Source organism: Staurois parvus, unplaced genomic scaffold, assembly GCF_062004578.1.
Source record: "Staurois parvus isolate SC_StPar_1 unplaced genomic scaffold, SC_StPar_1.0 ptg000053l, whole genome shotgun sequence".
Classification (NCBI taxonomy): Eukaryota; Metazoa; Chordata; class Amphibia; order Anura; family Ranidae; genus Staurois; species Staurois parvus.
This window is the reverse complement of record NW_028317849.1, coordinates 5,872,500-5,896,824: the sequence shown is the minus strand read 5'-3', so window position 1 is coordinate 5,896,824 and position 24,325 is coordinate 5,872,500. Positions and strand designations below refer to the sequence as shown.

General features: G+C 41.1%; 1 protein-coding gene across 2 annotated transcripts in view; it reads right to left on the bottom strand.

Annotated features, from left to right (window-relative positions):
- Positions 1-568: 568 nt before the first annotated feature.
- The window catches only part of HAUS8 (HAUS augmin like complex subunit 8), a 66,004-nt gene continuing 42,247 nt past the window's right edge, over positions 569-24,325 (bottom strand). For both annotated transcript variants that reach the window (XM_089667558.1, XM_089667560.1), the window contains 5 exons: positions 14,443-14,517; positions 11,197-11,355; positions 10,361-10,502; positions 2,700-2,841; positions 569-1,550 (listed from right to left, as the gene is read on the bottom strand). In XM_089667558.1, the coding sequence (XP_089523684.1) occupies positions 1,418-1,550; positions 2,700-2,841; positions 10,361-10,502; positions 11,197-11,355; positions 14,443-14,517 (651 nt within the window). In that variant the 3' untranslated portion in view covers positions 569-1,417. The remainder of the gene's footprint in view (positions 1,551-2,699; positions 2,842-10,360; positions 10,503-11,196; positions 11,356-14,442; positions 14,518-24,325) is intronic.

Sequence of the window (24,325 nt, the reverse complement as noted above, 5' to 3'; positions counted from 1 at the left end):
CAGATTTGATTTTTTTTACATTTTTTACTGGACATGTTTAATAGCAAAAAGTCCAAAATACAGTTTTTTCCCCAAAATTGTCGGTCCTTTTTTTTTTTTTGTTTATAGTGCAAAACCCCCCCACCCAACAAAAACGCATAGGCGATCAAATACCACCGAAATATAGCTCAATTCGTGGGGGGGGGGGGGGGGGGGAAGGACGTAAATTTCATTTGGGTGAAGCGTTGCATGACCATGCAATTGTTCAACTAACGTAGCGCCTTAACGCAAAAAACGGCCTGAACAGAAAGGGGGGGGAGGGGGTAAATCCTCTGGAGGGCAAGTGGTTAAAAAACAAAAACAAATTCAAGCAGTGTCCACCATGTTGTGCAGGCCTTGACCAGAAGACCAGAAGTAGCATTTTCTACTACAAAAGTTAGGATTATCCAGTGAGGAGTGTGCTAGCAAGCTCTCCTAATTTATTTCTGCACAATGTAAAAAATGTAATGAATTGGTAACATCCATAGTACCATATCATAGCAAACAAACAATTTACCTCTCTATAAAGAATGCTCTGTGGCACCATGTATTATGCAAAAATTATAAACACATTTATTTGGACCATAATAAATACAGAAAAGGAGCACAGTAGAAATATGTACAAAAAAAAAAAGCACATGGGTTTCAAACAATCACTAGGTTGTGGCACTCTTAAGTCTATATTTAAATCAGAACACATTACAAAATTTACATTGCAAATAAAGACTTCAAATCGCTGCCTACAACAGAATCACTGGGATGACATAGTGAGGCCGATTTACTAAAGATTAAAACCGATTGAGACAAAAAAAAGGAAAAAACATGAAGGTTCACTTCAATTACCCAATCGCGTGCAGATGAAATAAACAGGAAATTGCTTTTCACATGATTGGATAACTGATGTGAATTTTCATTCATTATTTGAACATTTTATTTGAACTTCTGTACAACCATGATGTCCATACATGGATTGAAATTCATCCAGTCCTTGCTGAACTGGTCCAATTTTGATCCATGAATGACAGTCTTCTTCCCAAATACTGTGGAAGTATGATCTATGATATACAAAAATAAGAAACTAGTCTGAGAACAAATGCAACAATCTAACAAATTCAGGCTGGTCACACATTACAAAATCGGATTGTACAATCCTAAACATATTTACCAGCAATGCGAGGCCTATCTGACTGAATATAAATGGAATTGTTTAGGTTGTCACTGCACAGTTGTTGCCAAACCTACAAAAAGACTGTCCAATCAGAATGCAGTATGTCTGGTCAGCTTTATATTTATATTCAGATCAGCATGTTTTTCTGCCATGCAATTTAGAGAGAAAAATTATAGAAGACCTTGACAAAGTGCTGTAGATGAAGTGAACACATTTATAAGGAACACGGAGTCAAACAACAGCTTGATCAAAATACCACTGCTTCATGACATCCACTTCGCAGTTTTCTTCCACTGACTTCTGGCTCCGCAAAGAGATTTCTTTGTTCACTTTGTATGACAAATCCAGGACCTGGTGTAAACTTCTGTAACACAAGGAGAAAGGCAATGTCCAAAGTTTAATTAAGGTGATCACATGACATTGGTAAAAGCAACATTACAGGACACCTTCATCAGGCATGTGGATAGAGCACCCAAAGACATGAGATAATTTGCCCAATAAATCATCTATTTATCTGTGGTTGGCCATCATGCCCCTTCGCTTTTCTGTAAAATCTGCACTACCTTCCTACTGGATAGCCCTATAATTATCTTCATAATTTTCACCATTTATCTGTAAACAACTATTGATTGCATTAACAACTGTGGGAGTTCATTTCTGTAGTGCTATGCAAGCATTCTGGATAAAGAAAACCTGTCATAAGAGAAATACAGGGGAAGCCAATTGTGACCTCATGAAAATGCATGATAGCTGTTACTCTGATCCTCTTAATTCATTCCTGCAGCCCCCTAACTTCCCCTCCCCTGCTTGTTGCAGACTTAAGTGGGGCAGCAATAGCAGTATTCATTGTTCTCATTCATAAACCTAGTGTACATTTTATGCATTTTTCTCGTATGGTTCCATAGACAACAATGCATCTATATCCTGATCAGTAAAAAAAAAAAAAAAAAAAAGTGTGCAAGAGCCCTTAGAGCTCAGGAATGGCAACCTACATCGATCTCTCCTGGCAGTTTTCTTGACAATGTTATAAAATATACATGGAGATGCAAGCATAATTTTAGGTGGTGTATTAGATACTGATTTCACAAAATAAAACATCAATATACAAAATAAATAATATAGGACCAGGATTTATGATGTGTTTACATGCCAATTCCATTTTTGTAATAAACACATTTTTTTGAAAGGTAGCATACTTGTGGTGGTTAAGGTAAAAATAGTACACACACACACACACACACACAATAATCTCTCACTAATTTGTACTACTGTGATATTGAATGGGAAAGTGGAGGTGATACCACTAGCAACTACAGATACTGTATCTACAAGTACGACAAGCTATAGTATCTGATAGGGCAAAAATCAAGGTACCAAAGATAAAAAGGTGGGCGAAAGGGGGCAAGATTCAATAGACAAAAAAAAAGTAGGGAATTAAGACAAGCCAAAACAAGCCAGGGGTTGAATCAACAGGCTAAGCTTCACCTAGATTATTTAGAATTTCTCCACATACCTTGAAAGCTCTGTATCTGTCTTAAATGCAATTTCTTCCAAACTCTTAATTGGGGCAAGCAAATCTATGCTTTCATCACATGAGTGTGGCACAGCCTCTTCCAGAAGAGATTTAGTGGTACTCAGATGTTTCTGCAAATTGTCTTTAAAAATAACACAAATTAAATGTGAAAATTCTGTGCAGATGCAGTTAACAATGCACCACTATTTTATACATATGGATCAACAAGAGCTATATAAAACCAAAGCAGCGCATAGATTTTGTAAAACGGCTATATAAACTAGATAATTTGTCAACAATGGATCCAAAGTCTCATTCACTCATTTATAGAACATTTCTAAATGCATATACAGTAATTTCAGGTAATAACTTTAAATGGTAGAATGCACACCGTGCATTTATCCGTGTTTAGTTGCATTCATGTTACTTTTGTTTATTGAAATAGAGATATGTGCATGCAGGGCAAATTAGATACTCTGAACCCATCTAAACACAATGAAACCCATGCAAATGCAGGGGAAAGTGATTTGGGACATATAAAGTTTGTTTATACTTTCTTTTCAGGGAAATTTCCTTCTGTTTAAATAAAACAAAAACAGAAGTGTTTTGTGTGAATGTAGCTTTAACCACTTGCCCTCCTGAGGATTTACCCTCCTTCCCAACCAGGCCATTTTTTGTGTTACAGTGCTGCATTACTTTAACTGACAATTGCGCGGTCATGCAACGCTGCACCCAAATGAAATTTACGCCCTTTTTCTCCAAGAATTGAGCTTTCTTTCTGTGGTATTTGATTGCCTGTGCAGTTTTTATATAGACGGGAAGCGGTTAAACTGGAAATGGCTCATGGCTCCCATTTACCTTCATGTTTTTAAACATTGAATAAAATAGCCACTGCATGTAGGATGCTTTGTTTATGCTATAAAACACAAGCACTCAGGCCTTGTTCAAACTTGTGCGGCTCTGCAAGCTGCATTCATTTGAATGGGCTACCATGCCTCCTGAAAACGCAGGGAAAAGGTCCCTGCTCCACTTTTTAAATTGCAGCCTGCACAGAAATCACAAGTGCAGTGTGATTCCCAGTTTGGGAAGCGGCTGTTGCGATTTCCAATGCGCGCGGATGCCATTAGGATTAATGGCACCTGCACGCATTTCTCCTACGTTTTTCTGTGCGGGTGGTTGCAGCTCTGGGAACAGGTGAGTACCAGCAGTGGGAGCTACCGGCACAAGTGTGAGCCAAGCCTAAGGACAGTGACTATATAATCCAACTCCACATAAATACAGGGGTACAAAAGCTGTTACAAAAAAATAGAAACAAAACCAAGTTACAATATTTACCAATTTTGTTTTGATGGCCAAGTAGTAGAGTTAAAGTGGAATTCCGGGATATCACTAATTAATCTTAAAAGTGCTCCTGTCCACTATACCAAGTAACCTGTAGAAGAAAGATCCATTTACTTAACTATTTTCTAGCTGCTCTGGTCCTGTCCCATGATCAGCTAGCAGCTGCTTCAGGGAAAAGGAGGGAACGACGACAAGGGATGGCACATATTCAGTCTATGGTGACATCACAGCTCAGGCACCCCAGCTGTTGTCAAAGCACTCTCTCCTCTCAGCTGATGCTGACACTGTATAAATAACTTAAAACCCATCTCACTGCTTATACACCTTTGTCACACTTTTCAACAACCATATAATTTGCTACCTCACTAACAACCTTCACAATCCCCTACGGTCCAGCTTCCACCTACATTACACTGAAACTGCCCTACTAAAACTGACCAATGACCTACTAACTGCTAAAACTTACAGCCAGTACTCCACACTCATACTCCTAGACCTTTCTGCTGCCTTTGACACAATTGACCACCCGCTCCTTCTCAACAAACTACTCCCTTGGCCTCCATGACTCTGCTCTTTTCAGGTTCTCCTACCTATCTCAGCGCACTTCCAGTGTCACACACACCATCTCCTCTGCTCCTCTTTATGTTGGGGTATTCCAAGAGCCCTCCTATTCTCTCTCTATTCCTCTTCCCTTGGTAAGTTGATAACCTGCCATGGCTTCTACCACCTTTATTCTGACAACACTCAGATCTATCGCTCGAATCCTCAACTCTCCACCTAAACTACCTCATGAAACACAAATTTACTGAGCAACATATCAGTATGGATGTCACACCACTTCCTCAAACTCAGTCTATCTAAAAGTGAGATTGTAATATTTCATCCTCCCCGATCCCCTCTCCATGGCTTTGCCATTGAGATCAACAGCACAACCACTGCTCCCTCCATACATGCCAGGGTTCTAGGTGTAATCCTAGACCATGATCTCTCCCTCTCGCCCCCCCCCCCCAAAACAATCACCAGGTAAATCTTGCCACCTTAACCTCCGCAACATTTCTAGAAATCACCCCTTCCTGACTACCGCCACAAAACAACTTATTCACTCCATAGTTATTTCCCACCTTGACTACTGCAGCTCCCTCCTCACTGGCCTACCTTTAAACAGGCTATACCCCCTTCAGTCTATTAGGAAAGCTGCTGCTAGACTAATACACCTTACTAACTGATCCATAACTGCTGCCCTTCCCTGCCAATCTCTTCACTGGCTTCCCCTACCGCATCGTATAAAATTCAAAAAGCTTACTACAAAAGAAAAGGCCAGCCACAACATCACCCACAACTATATCACCAAGCTCATCTGCAGATATCGCATAAATCGTCTTCTCCGCTGCTCCCAAGACCTCTTGATCCCTTGTTACTTATTCCCACGCTTGCCACCAAGACTTCTCCAGAGCCTCTCCCATCCACTAGAACTCCCTGCCCCAGTATGTCCGGTCAGCTCCTACCCTGTCCATGTTTAGGCGATCCTTGAAAACTCATTTATTCAGGGAACCCCTCAATACCCTACCTCCACCTATGAAATGTACTTGAGTCATCTCCATCAGATCATCCCCGGCAGCGGTTACCTTTTGTACCACCTCCAACTCCCACTCCCTTTAAATTGTAAGCTCCATGAGCTGGTCCCTCCAATTCCTTCTGTATTGAACTGTATTGTAAATGTACTCTCCACATTTATACTGTAAAGCACTGCATAAAGTGTTAGCGCTATATAAATCCTGTATAATATTCTCAGAATTCTACTTTAAAGTTGACAAAAGGTTCCATTAACATGGATGTACATATACGTACACCCATGCAAAGGGCCATCTTTATCTGCGCAGTCAGTCCCCCATTCATGACTATTTACCCGATTTTGTCAACCGTGCTGGTGTGTGTACCAAAGCATGCACCTGCATGGCTGCCAAATAGGGGCTGCGTCCCAATAGACATGAATGGGGCTGCCTACATATGGATGCACGGAACTCCTGTGTAGGGGAAAGAAGGCCCTTTGCATACGTGTATGGATAGGTATGCCTTTGTGAATGAGGAAGGAACAAAAAGGAGTTCCTGTAAATAACTGTACCTGGGATCTATGGCTCCTGCTTACACCGCCTTATAAAAGCAATAAATAGTAAACTGCATATAAGAAAAACTGTCCTTTCTCCAATTGTGCAGGCAATCTAGGCTCAGAATAAAAAAACCACAGCTATCAAATGCTGAGAAGTACTGAGCAGAAAAACAAGGCATTGCAAGTTTTGTGCAGAGCGTGGAAGACCATTTTTAATTTCGGATATACCTCTGTACTGCCCTAACAGCTCCATTTGGGTGGAAGGACAACAAAATTGATGTTCAGATTTTTTCCCAGTCCAAACCCATTTCAAGAAAGGAAAGTAAACTTGCACAAACTGCAGCTGACAGACATGAATAGCTTATATAACTAGAGCAGAGTGTAACAGAATTCAATTCTACCCAAGGCCAAGATAGAAAAAAAAAATTATCTATTTGTGCTCACCAGTTAGATATCATGGCTGCATTCATTCTTTTTGCAGTTTTTATGTCCCTCTTTAATTTTCAATATTTGGTGATCCTGCCATTAACATACTTCTGATTCTAGATGACAACACTCACTCATGGGTCTATACCTAAGGAAGAGCAGCATTTCCACCCAAAGTCAGAAATGTGTTATGATGACAGAAAACCTTCCTCCCATCTCCATAACAGGATGTTTTCTGTAGCTCACAGAGAACAACTCAGCAGAGCTGATAACACTGCTGGAGAGAAGTAACCAGTACAATGCTGTATTTCTGGCTAAATTAGCAGATTTGTTTTCACTCACTGAAAAGCTAAAAAAATTAGATTTGTTTCTACAAACTTACCTGTAAAATCCATTTCTTGGAGTACATCATGAAAGACAGAGCAAGCTATAATCATGACATGGTGGGCTATATGCCACCTATAGGTGAATGGACACTGGCGGATCAACCAAACAGGAAGTCCTCCGCTATATAACCCCTCCTACATATGAAGTACTTTTGTTTTGTAGTAAGCAATGAAATTCCAGAAAGAGGGGAGGGACGCGTGTCCAAAGATGTACTGCAGGAAATGGATTTTACATACAAGTATGTAGAAAAAAATCCAGTTTTCTTTATCATACATCATGGGACACAGAGCAAGCTATAATCATGACTGAGTGGGGTGTCCTAAAGTAATAAAAATCTAAGGAGTGGGTGAGACCATTATAACCACTGCCATCAATCCCAAAGAACCTACTCAGCCGTTCGTAATACGCTGGGGAAGAAGGCAGTATCCTCTGCGGATCTGACATCCACCTGGTAAAATTTTGTGAATAAATGAACCAAACACCAGGTAGCAGCCTTGCAAACCTGAGCAACTGACACCTGATGGCAGATAGCCCAAGATGCCCCCACACTTCTGGTAGAGTACGCTCTAACCCGAAAGGGTGGAACCTCGCCCTTAAAAACCATAGGCTTAAATGATTAACTGGCGGATCCAATGAGAAATAGTTGACATGAATGCCGCCTGCCCTTCCTGGGCCCTTCGGGCAGACCAAACCTGGATTCCTGGCCTGTACCGACAAACGCAAGCAAATCCTGACCACCTGAACTACATCTAGAGTATGCTGCTATCTTTCCCCTGCCGACTACGTACTAAGAAAACACTGTCCTGATTCAAGTGAAAACTAGAAACCACTCCAGGCAAGAAAAGTGGATGAAGACGCCACATCCCCTCATTATGATGCAAGACCAGGAACGGCTCCTTACAGGAAAGAGCCATGAGCTCTGGCCTTCTTAACGTAGTGTTAGTAAACAAAGAAGCCACACTCTGAGCCAAAGAACTGCTTGAGTCTCTCGAACTGGTTCAAAAGGTGGCTTCTGCGAGGACAGTCAAGACCAAATTCAAGTCCCAAGGACACAAGGGGGTCTGTCTACATTACACCTTGCACAAAATATGAATCAAGGAGTGAGAAACAAACGGCCTCTGGAAAAAAAAATTGATAGAACTTAAATCTGACCTTAATGGTACTTAAGGTCAATTTCATTTCCCCTTCTGATTGGAGAAAGGGCAAAATCTCCCCATCATATATTTCCGCGGGTGCCCCTTCCTAGCTTTCCTCCAGGCAAATAAGATTTCCAGGTCCTGTAATGGAAGTTCCCTGAAGCCAGCTTCCTGGTGCTCAACAGTGCAAAGATAACAGGGCCAAAAGGGAAAGCTTACAGCACCTGGTATTCCCAGGCAGCCTCCCATCAGAGTACTAACCAGGCCCAACCCAGCTTGGCTTCTAAGCTCAAAAGAGATCAGGTATGTTCAAGATGACGCGGCTACAGTCTACTGCAGCTGCCAATGCCACCAGCAGGAATAGCTGCCATGCCAAACAAACACAGTGGCCCAGATACACCTGACACCATTGGTCTATCAGGCAATGCGAACACAGCCCCCCCATGTAAAGGGAACTTGCATCATCAGCTGGCTATACACAGGATATCATCACTGCTAACATTCAGGGGGCAATTTCTTGCACAAAGTGGTTTTTGTACATTGATCATGTGAGTATACTACTTTATATTAATAAATGATTGTTTAAGGATAAAGCACTATGATCTGGTTATTCTCTTAACATACCCACCATTGGAGGAGAGCCATTAGATGAGCGAAAGGGATCCCATTCAGCAGGATACCATCCCATCCACACTTGGCCCAATTAAAAGGGACACAGGCTGTATATGACCTCACTTAATGGTTTGGTCATATATTTGAGGTGAGAGCACAACCGATGGGGGTACACAAGTTTTTAAGTGAATTTTGACACTGGAGGTGAATGAAGAAGCCCAGATTTTCTGTATTTTAAAGATAACACGAGAGTTGTGAAGAGTCGTATATGGACATTTTGTGCTATTCACAGTGGATTTATGTAAAATTGCACTATATGAAATTTGCACATTCATGTATTCATAATTTATCGGCAACAGTGGAGATTGGCACAATTTGGTAGCTATGCATGTAAGTATGCAGTTCAACAATTATAGAGCTATGCATGCAACGTAATATTATGCTGCACCTGCCCTGCTTTTAGAAGAGTATGGTTTCATCAAAGAAACTGTCAAAATTAACTGCACTTGGCCCCATACTAGTTTTGCAGGAGTAGTCAAGCACACATGCATCAAATGCAGCCTGAATGCAGCCTTCTGCAAATCAAATGCAAGCTACTCTGGAGACACAACTCCTTTAAGTGCAGTGATACCTATGCAGGGATGTATTAAAAAACAGTTGTACAAGCTCCCCGGGACTATGCAGACCAATGCAGTGTTTTGTTGTGTCCTGTCTGGTCATGCAGCTCCCCCACAGGTAGTACTTATATTTAATTATCCAGCCATAGACTACTCTGTGTCTCTGCTATCTCACAGGAACCTCACTGATCCTTCAGCTCATCTATGACTTAAACCATAAGCAAAATGGCCGCCCTTCTACTTCCTGCCTCTACTGCACAAGAGTAGGCTATACAAAGTGGCCCCCTAGTGGCTGGAGAAGAAACTGCAGCCGAATCCTTCTTTCGAAACACAGAGCATGGCCAAAGAAACACTGTAAATGTAACCTTACCATTTCTGCCGCAGAATTCTCAATCATAACAAGAGTGCAACCTTCGCTCATCACGGAGGGCTCTGTCATAAAAGACCTTCAGACTAGGTCCCCTCCCTTGGACCTGTAAAGCACCCTACTGGAAAGCACCTTGGTCAGAACAAACACTGCACTGGGTTCCACTACAGAGGGTTTTTTTCTCCTTATCCAGCGAGGCTTGGGTAGCATCCATTTTAGCTAACAGCTTTTCGAATGGATCCGATTGAAGTCCTTGATTCTCAGCAGAACCATTCCGGACCTCCAAGTATGCTCCGAGTGCACATCAGTTACATCCATCTTACAGACACTGGCGAAAAACCTAGGAGGGGTATATAGGGGAGGACTTCCTCTTTGATTGATCTTCCAGTGTCCATTCACCTATAGATGGCATATAACCCACATAGTCATGATTATAGCCTGCTTTGTGTCCTGGGATGTACGATAAACACACACTTCCCTTTTTTCTGCTAGGCTTTACTTATTGTAAAAATTCTCAGTATATGCAGTCTTATTAACCATGACTTATGGGATCCTGTCACGCAGGATTTTGCATATTCATTGTCTCATCTATGGCCAATGATGTATTTAACAGACCAAAAGGGAGCATAGAGCAGGATTTTGTGCAAAACCACATGCAATTTTAATACCTAGATATCTTTGTCGTGTGCCAGCAACATGGATATTATTTATGGGCAGCTGATGCCTTGTGCAATCCACCGCTGTTGCAAATGATGTGTAGCTGTCTTTGAACTGTTTCATAGCTGCAGAAGAGGGTACTAAACCTTCAGCCTGAAATGAATATAAAGTAATTAGAGACCAAAACCATGAGAGCTAATGCAAAAATGATAAAATACTACTGAAAGCAATAACAATAAGTATGTAAATACCTTCAAGAATTACAATAGCAGATTTATATACATATACGTGTAAAGCAATGAGTAATATTTCGGCACTTTATAAAGGAATCATATTTAATACGCAAGTTAGAGATCTGATTCACATCTGGTATAGGAGGCTCCCCTACCAGAGTCCTACGCAGTATATGAGCCCGATTCCAGAACTGAATCTCGATAGGCAGCGAGTTACAATAAAGGTAAGCCAAGGAAGAAAGTGCTAAAATGTTCTCAGTTCCCTGACATTTTGCAGATACAAGTTTCTTTATGTAGATCTGACCAGGTGAACTGATAGAATTCATTTCAGAAAATTCACAACCTAAATATTGGTGGTTGGCAAAATATTTTAAAGTAAGGGCATGTTCTTAAACATGCTTTTAATGTCTACTCATATTCTGAAAGGATTTGTGCTGTAAGCACATTTTTAACATACTTTTTCTCCCTGGATATACTGTGCAAGTTCAATGCAGCCTACTGCACAAAAAAGGAATCTTGTCAACTAAGAGGGACAAAGTGTTCATATTTAAAACACCTTCATAGAATTCCTATAATATTACACTGGACACATTACAGGAATTTAGGAAAACTACCTGCTTTTCCAGCAAATCATCAAGCTGTACTTGACTTCTGGTCAGTGAGAGATCACGTTTCAACTGGTGCACGTTTTCTTGCAGTTGGTTCTTTTCCTCTGTTGCTAGTAAGAGGTTGCGCTCTGCCTTTTCTTCCAGGCGTGTAATGTTTTTATCCATCTTAATATAAATAGTCAAAAACAGAGATTAAATGTCAGTGTCTGAACATATCAAATTTGTAATGCCTTAATGAAATCAGGTCAGCAATAGCACCTGTTACACACTGCATCTCTGCTCAAACAGTTTTAATAGAGCAGTGTGACTTATAAGGGATTAATTGATTTCCTATTTACTTGTATGCACTCCCTGCCAGAGCAAAATAAATAAATAAATAAAAGAAAAAATGTCTGACTAAGCATTAAAGTGTTACTAAACCCACAACAGTGAAATCAGTCTGTATGTGCAGTCAAGCATATACGTAATCACATGCACATGCTCAGTTTGGTGTGTATTGAGGTTTTGTTTTTTTTTTCTTGGGAGAGTGCATGTGATCAGAGGGCCAATCAGCACTGTCCAGACAGTGATCAGGGGTCCCACATCCTCCTACAGCAGAAAAACTCCTCCTACAAGCTTTAACCAGTGCTCTGCTGAAGTCACAAGACTGCTCTAACTGCTGATGAGAAAAGGTATTTAGCAGTTTATATTTACTAAAATAACTGCATTTCCATGTACTGTGTGAGACCAGATATAGGGAATGCAGGGTGCTGGGTTTAGTATCACATTAAGGCCCCCATAGATGGTTCACATTTCTGCCAATTCCTGTTGAAGTGGGCAAAATCTGAGCTATAGGTGGCCATGCAAGAACCACCCAGCTTGACAATAGTTGATTAGAAAACTGACTGAGCCAAGTGGAAAATGTTTGGCCTAACAGTGACTGCATCTTATCAGATATAGTCACAATGACTGTTCTAGTGTATTCAGGCAGGCTCATCTGTCTGATTACAATTGCTGGCAGTGGAGATTCATCTATCCACACTGTTAACATGGATGGGGCAAACTAACTCATTTTCTCTTGTTCAGCTCACAGACTGAACAAGAAAAAAATCAAGCAGTCTGGCCAGCTTTAGACTGCAGTTCTGTCCTATTTCCTGTATGACCTCAGTGCTGATGATGTGCTCCTGTTGGAAGGAAGGATATTCTCCACTACAGTATAGAATGCAGGGAAGAGTTAACTATATTAAAATACTTTTTTCCCCTGAAAGTGTTTTTTGTTTAGTGCAGCACTTTAAGATGGGGAGAAACCCACAAACAACAAGCAGACCTTGCATGAAGTGCAAGGTTCACTCAAAAGTTTAACAAGACATATATATATAAATTATGAGCTGCAAATTTTTAAGTACAGCTTGTTAACTGTGTATTTTACTGGCTGAAAATGCATTTCATGTGGAGATCCTAACAACTACAATATGGCGTATTTACATCGACAAGCAGGATGAGTAGCCATGTGTGTGTTAATATGTGCTAAGCAGAGTAACTGTTATTAAACATATACAGTTGTGGCCAAAATTATTCAACCCCCAATGCTGTAAAGGGGTTTAGGGACTATAGTGTACATTTGGAATTGTATTCAGAATCAAATCCTACAAGGACGTTGTAACTACCCAAATGCAACTAAAATGACATCAATTGTTTATGTAATACAGTAGTAAATGGTTCTTATGTGGTTTCTTCATTGCCACAATTATTCAACCCCTTAAAGACTACCACTCTGAAGAACAGAGGTTCATACAGGTGCTTTCCATCAGGTATTGAAAACACCTGTGGATGTCACCGAGCAGCAATCAAGCATAATAAGCACCAATTAGGCAGCTTTAAAATGACTGTGATACTCAGCTCCTTCTAGACATTTACTGGTGTGGTTACAAACATGGTGAAGGCAAGAGAATGGTCCAGGAAGACAAGAGAAGAGGTGATTTCTCTTCACAGGAAGGGCAATGGCTATAAGAAGATTGCAAAGATGTTAAACATACCAAGAGACACCTTAGGAAGCATCATTCGCAAATTCAAGGCAAAGGGCACTGTTGAAACGCTACCTGGTCGTGGCAGAAAGAAGATGCTGACTTCGACTGCTGTGCGCTACCTGAAGCGTAGAGTGGAGAGAAGTCCCCGTGTGACTGCTGAGGAACTGAGAAAAGATTTGTCAGATGTGGGTACAGAAGTTTCAGCCCAGACAATAAGACGCACACTGCGTAATGAAGGCCTCCGTGCCAGAACTCCCAGGCGTACCCCCTTGCTGTCTCCAAAGAATAAGAAGAGTCGACTGCAGTATGCCAAAAGCCATGTGGACAAACCACAAAAGTTGTGGGATAGTGTTCTGTGGACTGATGAAACAAAATTAGAACTGTTTGGGCCCATGGATCAACGCTATGTTTGGAGGAGGAAGAACAAGGCCTATGATGAAAAGAACACCTTGCCTACTGTGAAGCATGGTGGAGGGTCAATCATGCTTTGGGGCTGTTTTGCTTCTGCAGGTACAGGGAAGCTTCAGCGTGTGCAAGGTACCATGAATTCTCTTCAGTACCAGGAGATATTGGATGGAAACGTGATGCAGTCCGTCACACACCTGAGGCTTGGGAGACGTTGGACCTTTCAACAGGACAATGATCCCAAGCATACCTCCAAGTCCACTAGAGCATGGTTGCAGAGGAAAGGCTGGAACATTTTGGAGTGGCCATCGCAGTCACCAGACTTAAATCCGATTGAGAACCTCTGGTGGGACTTAAAGAAAGCAGTTGCAGTGCGCAAGCCTAAGAATGTGACTGAACTGGAGGCCTTTGCCCATGAAGAATGGGCGAAGATACCCGTAGATCGCTGCAAGACACTTGTGTCAAGCTATGCTTCACGTTTAAAAGCTGTTATAACTGTAAAAGGATGCTGTACTAAGTACTAAGATTGAATGTCACTTGGGGGTTGAATAAAACTGATAATGCTGTGAGCACAGAAAAGACATTTGTGGTTATTTCATTATAACTGTTATGTTATATTTGTCTGACCTACAAGTGCCTCTTTAATGTAAATGTAAGCAAGATGACTGAATGATCAAAAGCAATGTCAAACTGGCCAAAACACTCAATTTCAGTGGGGGTTGAATAATTTTGGCCACAACTGTATGACAAGTTTTGTGAACTTTTAGTGTGTGAAAGAAAATCAGAGACTACTACAAAATTTTTGGGAAGTAACATACATGGAAAGGTAAACATTACTCACCTTCAGGGTTAAATATGTAAACAGCAAGGTTTGTGATTCATACATATCTATCATGTCTGTTGGTACACTATTTACCTGTTAATGAAAAGAATCATTATATGGACATAGGTTTTATCCGCCAAAATTTTATAAATATATATATATATATATATATATACACACACACACACACATACATATACTAATATATTGCAAAAGTATTGGGACGCCTGCCTTTAAGCGTACATGAACAATACATCCCAGTCTTAGTCCATAGAGTTTAATATTGAGTTGGCCCACCCTTTGCAGATATAACAGCTTCAACTCTTCTGGGAAGGCTGTCTACAAGGTTTATGAGTGTGTCTATGGGAAAGTTTGACCATTTTTCCAGAAGTGCATTTGTGAGGTCAGGCACTGGCTCGCAGTCTTTGCTCTAATTCATCCCAAAGGTGTTCTATCGGGTTGAGGTTAGGACTCTGTGCAGGCCAGTCAAGTTCCTTCACTTCAAACTCATTCATCCATGTCTTTATGGACCTTGCTTTGTGCACTGGTGCGCAGTCATGTTGTAACAGGAAGGGGCCATCCCCAAACTATTCTCACAAAGTTAGGACCATGAAATTGACGTCTTAAGGAGTTCCTTTCACTGGAACTAAGGGGCCAGGCCCAACCCCTGACAACATCCCCACACCATAATTCCCCCTCCACCAAACTTTACACTTTGCACAATTCAGTCAGGAAAGTACCGTTCTCTTGGCAACCGCCAAACCAAGACACATCCATCGGATTGCCAGACAGAGAAGCGCGATTCGTCACTCCATATAACATGTCTCCACTGCTCTAGAGTCCAGTTTACACCACTGTATCTAACGCTTTGCATTGCAATTGGTGATGTAAGGCTTGGATGCAGCTGCTCGGCTATGGAAACCCATTCCATGAAGTGCTCTACGCACGGTTGTGGTAATCTGAAGGTCACGAAGTTTGGAGGTCTTTAGCTATTGACTCTGCAGACAGTTGGCAACTTCTGTGCATTGTGCGCTTAAGCAGGCACTGACCCTGCTCTGTCATTTTATGTGGCCTACCACTTCGTGGCTAAGTTGCTGTTGTTCCCAGTTGCTTCCACTTTGTTATAATACCACTAACAGTTGACCGTGGAATATTTAGTAGAAAGGAAATTTCACGGATGGACTTATTGCACAGGTGGCAACCTATCACAGTACTTGCTTGAAAACACTGAGCTCCTGAGAGCGACCCATTCTTTCACAAATGTTTGTAGAAGCAGTCTGCATGCCTAGGTGCTTGATTTTATACACGTGGCAATGGAGGTCATTGTAACACCTGAATCCAATGATTTGGAGGGGTGTCCCAATACTTTTGCAATATAGTGTGTGTATATCTATCTGCACGTTTATTATAAATCCCATAAACCTGTAGTGCAATTTTAAGTGTTCAAGTGCGCAAAATGGCATGGTGCCAGTGCAGCTGCTTTTTTGAAAAAGGGCCAGAGACTTTTTCCCTGCATTTCCTGTGGGTATAGCAGCCAATTCAAATGAATAAACTGCGGTGCCAGCGCAAGTGTGGCCTCAAAGACCTGCTACCTAGTCTGAACCTAGCCCAAGTAATTTTGTATCTCTAAATGACAGCTTGTCATAGGTTCCCCTATGTTTAGGACTAGAAATCTGTGGAACCATTTCCTGTGACTACTGCATAATAAAGCATCATATCTTGCTAACGGATCACAAATCATTTTTAGAGATTACAGAACAAACTTTGACTAACCTACTTATTTTACATGATTAGCCTTACCTGCTTTTTTTTTTTTTAACTTCTTAGCTGATGACAAAGCTAAAAGAATAATTATACTTTTACCCAACGATTTGTCGTAGTAATCACTGAAATCAAATCAAAGTAAGTATCCATAGACTGTGCATGCGCAGCACCATCTTGGAAGGCGGGACCGAGCATAAAACATAAGATATACTGAAACACACCTGCGGAAAAGGGAGGGCAACCGCAGGCCCCTGATGGCACCCTTCATTTGCCACAGGCAAAAGGTGTCACCAGCCCATGGTTTCCCTCCCTTTGCGCAGGTGCGGTAATTGCAGCCGGGTCGGAGGATGTCACATGCTGGCCGGTCGGGGCATATTCAAGTTCGGGAGCCTGGTCAGCAAGGATGTAAGGTGGATGCATAGGAGAAGGCTATGGTCAAAGAAAAGCTGTGTTTCCCAGGGGGAATGTAAGGGTAAGTGGCTGGCGTTTGATCTACAGGAGGGTACTTGCTGGGGAGCTCAGTAGTTAATAGCGCATCTTATATTCTAGATAAATACTTCTGAAATATTCACCCGACATGAAGGGATTCTAATTTGTGAACCGAGGAGGGCCTATAATGAATAGATTGGGGCTATGGTGAGTGTATTAAGGCTGCAACCCTTTATTGCCCTGTACTATGGGACGTATAAGTAATAACTCCCTAAAATGATCTCTGTTCCCTTACAGCGCTGGACAGTTTTAGCTGTTACACTGTAAGGGGTTCCCATTTTATATGTATCCTGACATCTATACACGTTTCGAAGTAACTACTATATGAATAGCGTGTTGATTTTTGAGATAGAGGTACCGGTATAATCCTCCAGTTCTGCTAATATTCCTCTGGCCTGCTCCCTTACAGATGTGCCCCCGCATCCATGATTGGGATATACTGTTGACCTATATGCCTCCCTTCCATACTTCCATCAGTACACTCTGATAAATTTCAAGAAATTGTAAGGGATTGTTAAACCAAACCAATGTATTGTTTTATATATGTAACTATGTAATACATGCTGAAAATGCCTATTTTGTATCTCTAGATTAGTATTGAACTTCTGAAGAAGCATTCATATGCGACACATGTCCAGCTGTAGCTAAATATACCAGGTTGAGGCTTACTTGGACTGTTTGTCATAATATGACGAATATCAAAATGGTTGTTATGGTCAGAAATCTGCATACCATTTATAGATACCACGGTGTCTGAAATGTATGATCCTAATAGCAAGTAATTCTGTGTAGTTCTATTTTGTTTTTGGTCTTGTAATTTTTTAAATTTTTTATATTGATCAAAAGTGGAAATTTTAACAACTGGTTTGATTGATGCCTGAAAAGTCCATATTCATTTTTCCATACAAAACTTTTCAAATATATTGGACGAGGCATTGCTGAATTAGAACAGATTCCCACAGTGCCACCCTGTGGGAACATAGAGTATCAATATTGTGTACAGAGTAGTAGAAGAAATAAAAGGTGCACTTTGTGCTGTTGGCAGAAAATGAGTGACAGGAATCTGCAGCGGTGGACTGACATCAAATTTTGTGTGAAGAGTGGCAAAAGTGCGAATGAAACTCTAGCATTGTTACAATGGGCTTATGGTGAAAATTCCAAGAAGAAATCATATTTTTTTTGAATAGCATAGGCGGCTTAAGGAAGGGTGGGAAATATTCACGATGAAGCAAGAAATGGGAAGCCAAAAATGCAAAGGACGGATGAAAAAGTGGACAGAACATGAACCCTCGTACACTCAGATCAAAGATCGAGTGTACAAATGACTCAGAAGAATTGAACATGAATAAGGAAACAGAGCAGCATATTCTAACAAAGGATTTGGGAATGAGAGATTTCCGCAAAGATGGTGCCTTGAATCTTGACAGAAGATCAGAAAGAACGTTGTCTTTAAATTTTATCTGATCCTAATGCAGAGCAATTTGATAGTGTTATTACTGGTGATGAAAAATGGTGTTTCCAGTATGAGTATGATCCAGAAACAAAATGCTAGAGCAAGCAGTGGAAAACAAAGAATTCACCTTGACCGAAGAAAACACGCATGTCTCATTCTCAGTTCAAAACCATGCTGGTGAGTATCTTTTAATCACAAGGGGATAGTTCACTACTAGTTCATAGAACATGGTCCACATAGTACAACGGTAAACCAACATTGTTACTTGGAAGTTCTGAAAAGTTTATGGGAATCTGTTCATAAGAAAAGACCAGATCTCTGGCCTGACAAGTGGATTCACCACCATGACAATGCTCCACCTCATGATGTGTGTAAAGAGAAATATTGGTGTAAAAACAAACATTTATACTCACTTATGTGGATGCAGCATTGATCTGATGCTGCATCTGTACCCCGCCAGCTCCACAATGTGAACTGAACAATAAAACACCATCGATCGCTCAGTTTTCCCCACCGGTCTGAGCAGAGAACCAGGACTGTCAGTCATCGTCTCTGCTCTGCCACACTAACGCTCACTGGGCTGGGGAGGGGATGGAGCAGCTGGCTCAGTCTCCCAGCAGTGCAGCTGAGAGGCTGTGCCAGCTGTTGGTCCACGCTTCTGGGTGAATCCTGACTATATAGTCAAAATCTTTTCAGTGCCTGGACCAGCCTTTGTGAGAACAAACTGAACTCCTGTGATCCATAGGAGAAGTATGCTTAAATATGTATTCCAACTGTGCATTTAGCGGTTATATGCATAAACGTTAGAATAGACATATTTGGTGGACATCCCCAAAAGTACATAGGCTATGAATCCGAACATACTCCCTGGTCAACACCATTTTGGGCTACAACCTGCGTGAAGGCCCAACCGAATCATTGTTAAAAAAAAAACCCTTGAAGGTGTTTCTTGTTCAGCTGCCAAAACGTATCTCCTTCATTTTCGCAGCTGTGAAACAAAAAATAGCTAACTTGTGGAAGTTCTCAGTAATACATTTTTCTGACATCCATTGTCGGTTTAACAGGACCATAATCAATGAAAAACAGTCATCTCCTCAGATACCTATGAGAAGTTTTTGAAAATATGGACATTTTATTATATGGATCATGAACTTTAGTCAGAAAATAAGTCCTGCTAGATCACATCAGGCTGGCCCCTTTTACAGGTATAACTAAGTAAAACAATAAATGCCTATACTGTAATACACTGTCTCACCCTGCTCTGCACATGCTCAGTTGCTCTCTATTTTTAGGCACAGCCTTAAGGCCTCGTTCACACCATATGTGCAAAAAAACAGATGCAAACTGACACACAGATTTCACTTTCAGTGACATCAGTTTACATGTGCTCTACAATAAATTTTATACACTTTGTACATTCCTGCACAGAAACAAAAATCAGCATGTGATGCTAGTGTTGTAGTATGAACAGGGCACATAGAGAACAATTGTTTTCTTTGTGCCCTTGCAGAATGCATGCAGTAAAACTGACGTCTCTGCACCATGGTGTGAACGAGCCCGTAAGTGGAATTAGTCAGGCCTTGTTCACAACATATGTGTAGAAAAACTGATTGAAACCGACGTGAGGATTTCACTTGCAGAGACATCAGTTTTCATGTGTGCTTCAATAAGTTTTATAAAACGTTGCAGATTCCTGCACAGAAAAAAATCTGCATGTGATATTAGAGTTGTGGTGTGAACAGGGCACATCGAGAACAACTGAATTTGTGTCTTTGCAGAACGCGTGCAGGGAAACTGACGTCTCAGCACCATGATGTGAATGAGCCCTCAAGGAAGCTACTCCTGTTTGAACAGCAACTGCTATGGTACTGCACATGTGATCAGTTATGACCCCACCCATTTGATGGTTTGACAGTTTGATTGAGGACACAAGCAAATGTGTTAGTTAGCAATCCCAGCATTCCAGAAATGTAAATGTTTTCTTAAACCATTATAAGTCAATGGGTTTAGTTCTGCTTTATGATTCACTGCTGTCCATGGGCTCTGGGCTTTAGCAAAATGGCAGCTTCCAGCAAGAGGAAACAGGAGCAATGCTGGAGGCAATTTATTGCACACAATTTTGGTAGCATGATTATGCATCTTTTGCTACACAATCCAACAGAATCACCTCTTATTTTGCCTGAATGTGGTATTTGTCAACAACCTTTGTTCTTAATTTTGTAACAATCTGTCATGAGGTTGTTTCCCCACTTTTTCCTATTGTATTGCTTAAAGTGATTGTAAAGGCAGATTTTTTTTTTTTAATAACAAACATGTCATACTTACCTGCTCTATGCATTGGCTTTTGCACAGAGCAGCCTCGACCCTCCTCTTCTCAGGTCCCCCATTGGTGCTCCTGTCCCCTCCCTCCTACCAAGTGCCCCCACAGTAAGCAGCTTGTTATGGGGGCACCCAAGCAGGCTTGCTCCTAAGCCACTACTCAGAGTCCCTTCACACACAGACGTGGCTCGGCCCCACCCCACCCTCTCCTCAGTAGCTGTGATTGACAGTAGCAGGCGCAAATGGCTCCTGCTGCTGTCCCAGCCCTTGAGAAGGGAAAGATCCGGGATAGCCGAGGCTCTCGTGCACATTGCTGGATCGAGATGGGGCCCAGAAAGGTATTGGGGGGTCCAAGAAGGTGAAGGTACAAAACCTCGAGCCTTTACAACCACTTTAACCACTCGCCCTCCTGAGGATTTACTCCCCTTCCTGACCAGGCCTCTTTTTGCTATACAGCGCTGCACTATTTCGACTGATAATTGTGTGGTCATGCAATGCTGTACCCAAACGGAATTTATGTCCTTTTTTTCACACAAATGGAGCTCTCTTTCAGTGGTATTTGATCACCTTTTCGCTTTTTATTTTTCACGCTATAAACAAAAAAAACACACAAAAAAACCAAAAAAAAAAAAGACAAAATTTAAAAAAAACACAAAACAATATTTTTTACTTTCAGCTATAAAAAATATATAGTGAACGCAGAGTCAGTCATACTTTTAAGCCAAAATGTATTCTGCTACATGTTTTTGGTAAGAAAAAAATCCCAATACGTGTATATTAATTGCTTTGTGTAAACGTTATAGCATTTACAAACTATGGTATACAGGTGAAACTCAAAAAATTAGAATATCGTGCAAAAGTTAATTTATTTTGGTAATGCAACTTAAAAGGTGAAATATATGAGCTAGACTCATTACATGCAAAGCAAGATAGTTCAAGCCGTGATTTGTCATAATTGTGATGATTATGGCTTACAGCTCATGAAAACCCCAAATCCACAATCTCAGAAAATTTGAATATTACATGCAATCAATAAAACAAGGATTGTACATACAACAATATTGGACCTCTGAAAAGTATAAGCATGCATATGTACTCAGTACTTGGTTTGGGCCACTTTTGCAGCAATTACTGCCTCAATGCGGCGTGGCATGGAAGCTATCAGCCTGTGGCACTGCTGAGGTGTCATGGAAGACCAGGATGCTTCAATAGCGGCCTTCAGCTCTTCTGCATTGTTTGGTCTCATGTCATCTCTCTCTTGGCAAGAATCTATGGGGTTCAGGTCAGGCGAGTTTGCTGGCCAATCAAGCACAGTAATCCCACGGTCATTGAACCAGGTTTTGGTGCTTTTGGCAGTGTGGGCAGGTGCAAAGTCCTGCTGGAAATTGAAGTCAGCATCCCCATAAAGCTTGTCTGCGGAAGGAAGCATGAAGTGCGCCAAAATCTCCTGGTAGACAGCTGCGTTGACCCTGGACTTAATGAAGCTCAGTGGACCAACACCAGCAGATGACATGGCTCTTCAAATCAACACAGACTGTGGAAACTTCACCCTGGACTTCAAGCATCTTGCAGTGTGTGCCTCTCCATTCTTCCTCCATACTCTGGGTCCTTGGTTTCCAAATGAGATGCAAAATTTGCTCTCATCAGAAAAGAGGACTTTGGACCACTGAGCAACAGACCAGGTCTGTTTTTCTTTAGCCCAGGTAAGACGCTTCTGACGTTGTTTGTTGTTCAGGAGCGGCTTGACAAGAGGAGTATGACATTTGAAGCCCATGTCCAGCCTCAGTCCACTCCTTGTGAAACTCCCCAACACTTTTGAATGGCCTTTTCCTGACAATCCTCTCCAGGCTGCGGTCATCCCTGCTGCTTGTGCACCTTTTTCTTCCACATTTTTCCCTTCCACATAACTTTCTATTAATGTGCTTTGATACAGCACTTTGGGAACATCCAACTTCTTTTGCAATTACCTTTTGAGGCTTTCCCTCCTTATGGAGGATGTCAATGATGGTTTTCTGCCACAACTGTCAGGTCAGCAGTCTTTCCCATGATTGTGATTCCTACTGAACCAGACTGAGAGACCATTTAAAGGCTCAGGAACCCTTTGCAGGTGTTATGGCTTAATTAGCTGATTAGAGTGGGACACTTTGAGCCTAGAATATTGCACCTTTTCACAATATTCTAATTTTCTGAGATTGTGGATTTGGGGTTTTCATGAGCTGTAAGCCATAATCATCACAATTATGACAAATCACGGCTTTATCTATCTTGCTTTGCATATAATGAGTCTATCTCATATATATCAGTTTCACCTTTTAAGTTGCATTACTGAAATAAATGAACTTTTGCACGATATTCTAATTTTTCGAGTTTCACCTGTAGATAATGGAATTTGCACAGCTTTTAATTTCTGACTGCCTATCACATTTCGTGAGGTGCAAACACCCCCAAATGACCCCTTTTCGGAAAGTAGACTCCCTAAGCTACATGCTGAAAGGCATATTGAGTCCACGGAAGATTTATTTTTTTTCCATAAGTCTTTGGAAAATGATAAACTTTTTTCTTTTTACTACACAAAGTTGTCAATTAAATTATATATTGGTCACACAAGCCATGGGTATATGTGGAATTACACCCCAAAATACATTCTGCTGCTTCTACCGAGTATGGGGATACCACATGTGAGACTTTTTGGGAGCCTAGTCACATACAGGAGCCTGAAATCCAATGACCACTTTGAAAGCCTGAAGGTGCATAACTTCCTTATTCCACTTCCTCATTGCCTATCTCAGTTTCGAAGGCCCTGAAATGCCAGGATAGCACCAACCCCCCTCCAAAATGAACCCCTTTTTGGAAAGTAGACACCTCTAGGAATTTAAAAAGAGGCATGGTGAGTATTTTGCAGATCTCATTTTTTTATCACAAGGTTTTGAAATCTAAAAAAAGAAAAAAAAAATATGTTTTTGGTTTTTTTTTTATTTTCCAAAAACTGGTGGCAACAAACGAGATCTGAAAAATACTCATTATGCTTCTTATCAAATTCCTTGGGGTGTCTACTTTCCAAAAAGGGGTCATTTGGGGGGTTTGGTGCTATCCTGCCATTTCAAGGCCTCCAAAACTGTGATAGGTAGTCAAGAAGTGTAATGAGGAAACAAAGCCCTTTAAAAGCCTGAAGGTGCTTATTGGATTTTGGGATCCTGTACTTGGCTAGACTGCCGAAAAGTCTCTCACATGTGGTATCCCCATACCCAGGAGAAGTAGCAGAGTGTATTTTGGGGAGTAATTCCACATATACCCATGGCATGTGTGAGCAATATATCATTTAACTGACAATTTTGTGTATAAAAAAATATATATATTTTTTTGTCATTTTAAAAAAACTTGTGGTAAAAAAAAAAAAAAAATATTCTACTGACTCAACAGGCCCCCCAGCAAATAGTTTGGGGTCTCAACTTTCCAAAAAGGGGTCATTTTGTGAGGGTATTTTATGCCCAGCGTTAGAAGTTTATACCACACATCACTCACTCTAACCACCTGAAGCCTTTTCTCACACGTCTTGTTCACATGGAAAAAAAAAAATTCAGTGTTTTTTGCTAGGAAATTACTTTGAACCCCCAAACATAATATTTTAAAGTAGACACCCTAGAAAATAAAATGTTGGGTGCTGCAATTTTTTATGTCACATAGTACTCGTGCAGCGATTTTTCAAACTCATCTCTCCCTGCTCAGATGGAGCCTAGGGACGTGTTGTGCAGGGTACATTTCTATGTTATTGAGGACATATTGCGTGCTGCCTGGCGAAGGGGGCCTTTAGATTTTGACGGGGCGACTGTTCATTTATATGCAGATCTCTGTCCACAAACACTCTATTGGAGGGGT